Source organism: Alnus glutinosa, chromosome 11 (assembly GCF_958979055.1).
Source record: "Alnus glutinosa chromosome 11, dhAlnGlut1.1, whole genome shotgun sequence".
NCBI classification, from domain to species: domain Eukaryota; kingdom Viridiplantae; phylum Streptophyta; class Magnoliopsida; order Fagales; family Betulaceae; genus Alnus; species Alnus glutinosa.
In genome coordinates, this window is record NC_084896.1 from 19,279,165 (window position 1) to 19,287,709 (window position 8,545).

Sequence of the window (8,545 nt, forward strand, 5' to 3'; positions counted from 1 at the left end):
GGATTAAGGCTATGTTTGTTGAACAATATTAAGAATATGAGAAGAAAAACCATGCCAAAGTTGAAAATTATATATAATTTTTTTTTTATTATTATTTTATTATTTTTTTATTATTTTTTTTATAGATAAGTTGGAAACATACCGAAGCTAAAGCTGAAGCAAATGCAGATATAAACTTAAAAGAAACTTCAGCAAAGCTAGAGTTTAAACTAAAGCCGAAGCTAAATCTTATTGGAATAAAAACAAGCCTAAGGTGGGCCCTTGCCACTAACAATTGGAACGGAGGAAATAGGAGAATGATAGGTGGGAATGTTGCCAGGAATGAACTTGGTTGCAGCCCAAAGTGCTGCGTAATGAGCACAAAAGTTTGCATTTCTGTTAGAGCTTCCAGGCTGACCATGAAGAACCTGTTGGGATAGAGTCAATAGATTTATATATGGTATTAGAGATGTGCCAATCCTGCTACAGTTAGCTGTTGTAAGGCTAATATAACTGTTTGTGAGTCAACCCCAAGGATGAATCTCTTAAGATGTAAGGAGGATGCTAACAAAATAGCCAAATGGGCAGCTAAGGCTTCACCCATATTTGGAGAACAGTGAAGATTAGTCTAAGAAACTATGTCAATGATTTGGCTTTTGTGATTCCAACAAACAGCTGCTTGGTGTTCCCTTCCATGCACTGAACTGGGTCTCTCCCTTCCCCCGCATCCGCCGTTAGTGGTCCGCGGCTGTCCGTGGCAATTGCAGTTGGAGAGAGGTCCACCAAAGTAAGCGCGTGGCCTACACACGCCACCTTCGGCCTCTAGGGACACCCAACTCCTACTCCCCCGCCATTTAGATATTGTTGTTGTGTTATTGTTTTTGCTTTTATTTTTCATCTGGTGTATTTCTGCGCTTTTATTTTTGTAACCCCTCTCTGTTGTCTCTGTGCTTGTATTTGTTACACATTTGGTGTTCAGGTCTTCTGGTCTCTGTACACACCTTTGACTACCTTTAATGGTGGCTTGGGTTCCTGGCATCCGTACCTTTAATTATGTGGTTACTTTCACTATTAATTTTATTTCGGGGCCTACACAACATTGTTTCGGAACATAATCCTTCTACATTTTAACGTTTGGTTTGCAGAATCAAACATTTCTTTGAGCGTTTACATTTTCCTAAATATGATATTTTCGTGTTTGGTTTATTCATAGGCATCATGAAGAAATTATTTATTATTTCCAAAATATCCTTAAGTTGCTTTCTTCAAGTGCATAAGACTCTTTTATATTAAATTATTTGAAATTTTATTAAAAAAAAAAAAAAAACTATAAATAAACCATAGTTTTTCCTCAATTTCCCAATATATTAACGGTTTATACTATTTGATTTTTTTTTCTTTGTTTTTCATCTATAACCAAATAAAACCAGGTTCATTTCCCTTTTTACGGAATAAAATGGTTCCTCACTTTTGTATACAAATTGTCAAAATTAAACCCAAAAAGTAGCATTAAAAAATATAATCATATATGACAAAATTATTACATAGTCTAATTCTTCTCGTATATATTACCATAACAATATTCAATAATTTTTTTAAAAAAACAAGTAGTGGCATCAAAAAGTTAAAAATTTCGTCACCTAGAGACTAATGTCACCTATTACATATTAATTAATAGAGTTAACCCTGTGTATGTGAGAAATTGAATAAACATATAATCATATTTAAAGTGAAAAAAAAAAAAAAAAAAATCGGACTTAATTATGTGTAAAAACATTTTGGTATATCACTAACATTATTTTTCTATTGATATATTCTTTTTGATTTATAGTAGTTATTCTAAAACTGTAACTCGCATTTGATCATCATCTATCGCTCAAATCGTAAAATGGAATCTTATTTTACCTTTTAATTAGTCAAATTGGAAGTCCATAGATTCTTACTTTTTAGCTTTCTATTATCCATGAAGTTGCAATTTTCTACAACATGACTTATCGTATACTTTTTCATCGACAAATCCAACGATCAAAATCCTTAGAAATTTTTAAGTAAAGTTAAAAAAAATAATAATAATAATAATAATAATCACTTAGCACGCACGAGAAGATGTTTAGTGCCTTATTAATAAAAACATATCAATAAGGAAATATGGGCCTTTTTGTCATTTAAAAGAAAGAAAACTTTTCAAGGTCAAGGGAATGTGGTTATTCTCTTGAGTATCTGGATTCCCTCAACTCAAGTGCAACCAGACAGGTAATCTTTTAGGATCCTGGAGGACTATCCACATCCATACATGATACACCCCTTGAGGGTATAGTTGAACGTTGGATCACAAACTTTTGACTTTTGGTTGGTAGTTGAAAGCAAAAGATCGCATTTAGAACTGTAGTCGAGTTGAGATGAGCCGAGTTTCACATTTTCAAACTCGACTCCTTTAAATCATACGAGTGTTCATGCTTGGTTGGAACTTGAGCCGAACTTTGAACTTCCGTTCAACAAGAACTACATGCTCATTAAAGGCTGCAAACTCCAGCCATGAACACTTGGTCAGAATTCTTGACCTCACTTCCCATTTGATCTGGGGTACAATTACTTCCTCTAATCTAGAGATGTTACCATGAACCAAGCAATAAGTCATTAAAGCTCTCCAAATCCGCCAACTAAAACTGCAGTTGAAGAACAATGGTGCCCTGTTTTCGTGTCGTCCCTGGCAAAACAAACAAACACTAGGGCACTCAAAACCCCACATGCACATCCTTTCTTTGGTACTGAGTGCATCTCTAAGAACCAACCAAAGAATAAAGGAGTGACGAGGAATAGCAAAGGAGAACCACACAATTTTATACCAACCCACAACTGGGTCCTTAATCCTTAATTGCTTCCAAATTTCTGGACATTCAAAGAGGCAAGTCCTCACTCCCAGTAACAACTTCCGAAAGCCTACTTTGGATCTCCACTATACTGTCTGATCTTGCACTTAGCCAACACCATTCCCATCTCGAATGATAGATGATAGCTACTTTGGATCTCCACTATGCCGTACTGTCTGATCTCACACGCCCAATAATTTTTAGAATTTAATTGCGATATAATATTGTAGCGGGTGTTTGTTCAGCCTTGTGTTTTCTTTTCTCCTCCTCTTCTCTTCTCCATGGCTTCCAAACAATTCCATGTTATGATGTTCCCATGGATGGCATTTGGACATATGATCCCATTTCTTGAGTTATCCAAGAAGTTAGCAGCAAAGGGTATTCGGATTTCCTTCTTTTCCACCCAAAGAAACGTTCAGAGGTTGCCTTCCATACCTCCAGATTTAGCAGACAACATAAAAATGGTGGAGCTCCCACTGCCTTCAGTCGATGGCCTGCCTACATAACATTCTATTCCCCTTAAATTGGACCTTGTCCTCAAGGTCCTAGTAAATCTTGAAATCTCAAGAAGTGGATTTGAACTTGGAGATGTCTTGAATATACTTTATCCTCTTCCTAGGCGGTCGTTCACCCGATGGATGCATTTTTACGCCCATGAGTTTGGTGAATGTATGGCACACCCGAACGTGTATCATAGACCAGTGTGTAGCAGTTCTCGCTGCACAAATCTTGTCTTTTTGATCCAACATCCTTGATCGTGGCCATGGAATCTGCTCCACTGGTTTCAGATAGCTGCGATTAGTGCTAGGTGACTGGATCGTGGGTAGTTCTTTGGGTCTTGGTAGGCTGGTTCTGCAAGTGGTGAATGGCTTGCTGGGGAGGAGTGTGATGCTACGGGGTGGTGAAGATGACGGATTGACTAGTTGGTAACTAGAATCAATGAAAGTTTCTAGTAGGGAAGGGTGTGGTAACGTGACTGCTTGTGGTGATGGTGAGGATTTAATGGTTGGGTCATGAGGTTTGATGGAGTAATGGTCATCGTGTGATAGCGTGCGCTTCAAACATTTTTTCATTGCAACACATATCTCCTTCATTCGCTTCATCATACTCTCTTGTCCCACACGCATATGGGTCAACATCTCTTCTTGATCAGATTTCATAGATCTTAGTTGCTTCTCTAATCGTTCCCAACGATGGTTGTCCATGGCAGAAGGAACGTGGCGGTTGGCTCTGATACCAATTGATGCGAGATTTCTGATTGTATGTATGAAAAATAGGGATGAATGTAGAAATGGAATGGAAAGATGATAGTGAACTCCAATTAATGGCTAGAGACAGACCCCAAGTGAATCCAATTAAGGCTGGAATCAAACTACAAGACAAAAGTCTATATCAATTCTTTTCTTTCTTACCCATGTTGTGCAGCTCAAGACTTTCCTTGGGAGAGGCATGGTATTTGGCAACTCCACTTCTTTCCTTCTTAGTCATGGTGTAGACCCGTAACAGAAAATTGTGAGGCTACCGTCGACTTGCAAGGCGAGCAGATTCCGTATCTGAAGAAGGCGTGTGATGGGTTAAAGGCACCAATTGAAAAGCTAATGCAAAAGGATCCCCCAGACTTCATTCTATTTGATATCATCCAGAGTTGGATCCCTGAAACTGCCGCTAAATTTGGTGTGCCTTGTGCCCTTTTCAGTGCGTTTTCTACTTGTACATTAGCCTTCGTAGGGCCACCTGCTGAGCTGATTTCACTCAACCAACGAACAAAACCTGAAGATTTCACGGTGCCACCAAAATGGATTCCTTTCCCTTCTCTTGTCTCCTACAGGCCTGATCAGGCGGCAGAATATTTCCAACACGTTTACTCCCCTGACATAACTGGCCTGACAAACGGCCAACGCTTCGCAACAACTCTGGAAGGCTGCGACTTTGTTGCAGTAAGAAGCTGCCGGGAGTTCGAAAGAGCATATCTGAATCTCCTTGAAGAAATCTTACGGAAGCCAGTTTTGCCTGTCGGATTACTTCCTCCAAGGTCTGTGAAGAACAGTCATGTCGACCACCAGTTTTCTGCTACTTTCAACTGGCTGGACAAACAGAGACCGAAGTCTCTGGTTTTTGTCGGATTCGGCACTGAGTACAAAATGCCGGTTGAACGAGTCCATGAATTGGCATACGGGCTTGAACTCTCTAATCTTCCTTTTCTATGGATTCTCAGAAATCCCGATGGTCTAAGTAGCTCAGAACTATTGCCTGGTGGGTTTTTGGATAGAATCTATGAGAAAGGCATGGTTTCTCTTGGTTGGGCTCCACAGGTACCCCTTAGCTCAATTTTATTATTATTATTTTTCTTTTTCTTTTTTAAGTCTATAAAAAAATTCAAGCTTACAGAAAAAAGTGAGTTTAATTATTTTATTATTATTCTAATACTTCGTTTAAGGTGTAGGCTAATTAAACTCCATTTTAATGAAATGACATCCAACGAGAAACATTTAATTAAAATAAGAGTCGAATGATAGAAACAAATTATGTTTGAACTCAAAATCTTTATTATGGTCCTACAAATCTAATGATGGATTTAGAAAAGAAATATATGAGTAATGTACAAAAAAATATACATGTAACATGTCTTAATATTATAAGGAGAACGCTAGCATATTAGATCATTACTGTAATACCATATTTGTGACAGAATATTTTCATAATATTTTGAAGTTAATATTTACTACCATATTAGATATTTTAAATATTTTAGGAATATTTTGTAATTATGTAATTATTGTACTATTTTTTTCTTTCTTGTTTCTTGGCCTCATTCAACTATAAGAAATATTTGGTTTCATTTTATTACACATCTCTTATCCATCTCCGTATAAGAGATGTGCAAATCCACCATTGAATCTATAAGATTACATGTGGGTTTCTACGTATTCAATGGTAAATTTGCAAAAGAGATAGGCAAGAGAATGACACTAAACACATTTCTTCAGCTATATATAGACCATTCTATTGTATGGTTTTTACATTTAGAGAAAGAGAGATCAATGTTACACATCATCTCTTGTCCATTTTTTACTTGTCCCTCTTGTAAATCTATCATTGAATCTGTAAAATAATTCTAGCCGTCATACTCATGTCCCTCTAATAATGATATGGCTTTTAAAATCACAATTTGATCAAAATTCAATAATGATCTATCACAAGTCCAGTGATGATTTTAAAAGCCACATTATTATTTGAGGGACACAAGAGAGACATGGATATGACGTCTAAAATTACTCGAATATGTGGGACTACATGTTGGTTCTATGTGGTCTCTCATATTTAAAAGTAACGCTAGAAGTTCCTTTTGTGTCAGTCTTGTGTCCCTCCAAAAATGAGGTGGCTTGCAAAATCATCATTAGACTTATGAGTAATCACTATTGAATTTTGATCAAATAGTGATTTTAAAAGTCACTTCATTTTGGGATAGACATAAAAGTGACACATGAGGGACTTCTAGAATTACTCCATATATATTTAATGGTAGTTTTGTCTATTTCTTATATAAAAATTAACAAAAGATGAAAACTAATATTTCTCTTCAAAAAAATACAACCCCATCCCTAAAATTCTGTTTTATTTAGCTTGTCTTTTTTTTTTTTTCCTTTTTTTTTTTAGGTGAAAATTCTGGCTCACCCTGCAATTGGAGGGTGTCTCTTCCATGCCGGGTGGGGTTCTATTATCGAGTCGCTTGGTTTTGGACACCCACAAATTCTGATGCCCATGATGGCGGACCAGAATCTGAATGCTAAGCTATTAGTCGAGAAGGGTATTGGCCTTGAGGTTCAGATGAACAAAGATGGCTCGTTCGACCGAGATGCCATTGCCAAGTCCACGAGGCAGGTGATGGTAGACGCAGAAGGAGAGGCACTAAGACTGAAGGCAGCTCAGATTCAAGGAGTTTTTGCCAACCAGGACCTTCATGAGAACTACGTAAACAATCTCATTCAATTCATGGCCTCTTACAAGAAAAAAGAAAAGGATCATCAAACGCCTATAGAAGATGCTAAGAAGTGATGAATAAAAGAGAATTAATGGTTGTTGTACAACTCTTGTATAACTTCATTAACTTTTTCAAACTAACCATTAAATCTGTTTTAGATGTGTTATTTGCATATCACCTTGGCATACATCAAGTTTACGCCAAAGTATTGTACAAGAATCATTAGCCAGATCTGATTTCCTACATATGGTCCTACATATCCAATGGTTGATTTTTAAAAAGTTGTTGGAGTTGTACAAAAATTGTAAACGTATTATATCTCTTATCCTTTACTCTTGTGAATGTGTTATGTTCGATCAATAAACTTTGGGCATTGCAAGCATCGATCGATCTAGTGCATGTTTTATGTTCTTACTTTTAAGAAGTGGATGTATCTTTTTAAGATGACGCTTAGAGGTTATATGCATGATTATTTTGGGTACTTAAATGTGACCTGTAATGTATTACATAGATTTTGTTGGATTATGATTCTCTCAAATTATTTGTTCAAATTTGAGAGAATTTAAGCAGGTGATTGTGAAAGACCACTTATGGAACCACCTAACCAAATAGAAATTCTGTTGTCCAACCATTTATCCAGTCAAGTGGGTTCAATAAATGGCCTCTTATAATCAACTGCTCAAATTTTTTTAAATTTGGACAAATGACTTGAAAGAATCCGAATTCGATTTTGTTTAGGATAACATTCGTAGAAAAATCATGTTGGCAGTTAATCAACCAAAGGTAACCAAGTATAACCTCTGGATATTAACCAAGTATCATACCACTAAAGCCTACACTTATTGTGTTGCTACATGATAGAATGATTTACTTCGTTGTTGAGGTAGTTGTGTTGTAACACAAATTTTAATTGTAGGTGCTCTCTCAAGTCCGATTGAGCCATACTCTGACCAAGCCTCATCAAAACATTAGTGAGACCCAAGACGACTGATACTAATTAGGTTTGGGAATTCCCATTACTAGAATTGAAACCTCGCCCTAGTACTTGCCTAATCACATGAAAATTATATATTGAGCCCATTGAACTACCACCGTTAAAGATTATACATTCATTCACTTATTGGACTCACATATAAATCACCTATTTTATGGGCTAACGATGCTCTCTAGAACATGACGTTGAGATTGTTTGGCAGAATTGAGGTTACGTCACTCATTTTTTCAAGAACTATGCGCAATATATAAAATGTTCCCCATACCATATTGACACAAGTTTCACAAGTCTAGCTTCAATTACAATTCACGGTAAATGCTTGTCTAAATTACTAATAATTTAAACAGATAATATAAGAGACGTTATATAAAATTTATTTACTTAAATAAATTTTGGACCATATCTAACCATGTACTCGAACAAATAAATCCCACATAAAATCTTTTACACCATATATCTAAATTACTAGCTATTCCAATGGGATAATTACCATCAATCCTTCTTCGTCTAGCTTTGCTTCGGCTATTTTTGTGGGAATCTTTAAAGCCATGGACAATGTTCCCATCCCATTGCTTTCTTTATGATGGGTCCCCTAATGATTCCACACGAGATTTTGCATATATTAATTTGAGTGTTTTTTTTTTCTTTTAATCATGCATCTTTTATGGTATATATTTTTAATCATGCACTTGAAAATTAAAAAGGCTATTCTAAAATCAA

General features: G+C 36.3%; 1 protein-coding gene across 1 annotated transcript; it reads left to right on the top strand.

Moving 5' to 3' along the window:
* The first annotated feature begins 4,301 nt into the window (after positions 1 to 4,301).
* LOC133881487 (UDP-glycosyltransferase 91C1-like) lies at positions 4,302 to 7,195 on the top strand. Its single transcript, XM_062320425.1, has 2 exons — positions 4,302 to 5,161; positions 6,507 to 7,195. Exons 1-2 carry the CDS (start codon positions 4,448 to 4,450, stop codon positions 6,903 to 6,905), a joined length of 1,113 nt encoding a protein of 370 aa, XP_062176409.1. The 5' UTR covers positions 4,302 to 4,447; the 3' UTR covers positions 6,906 to 7,195.
* Positions 7,196 to 8,545: the final 1,350 nt, after the last annotated feature.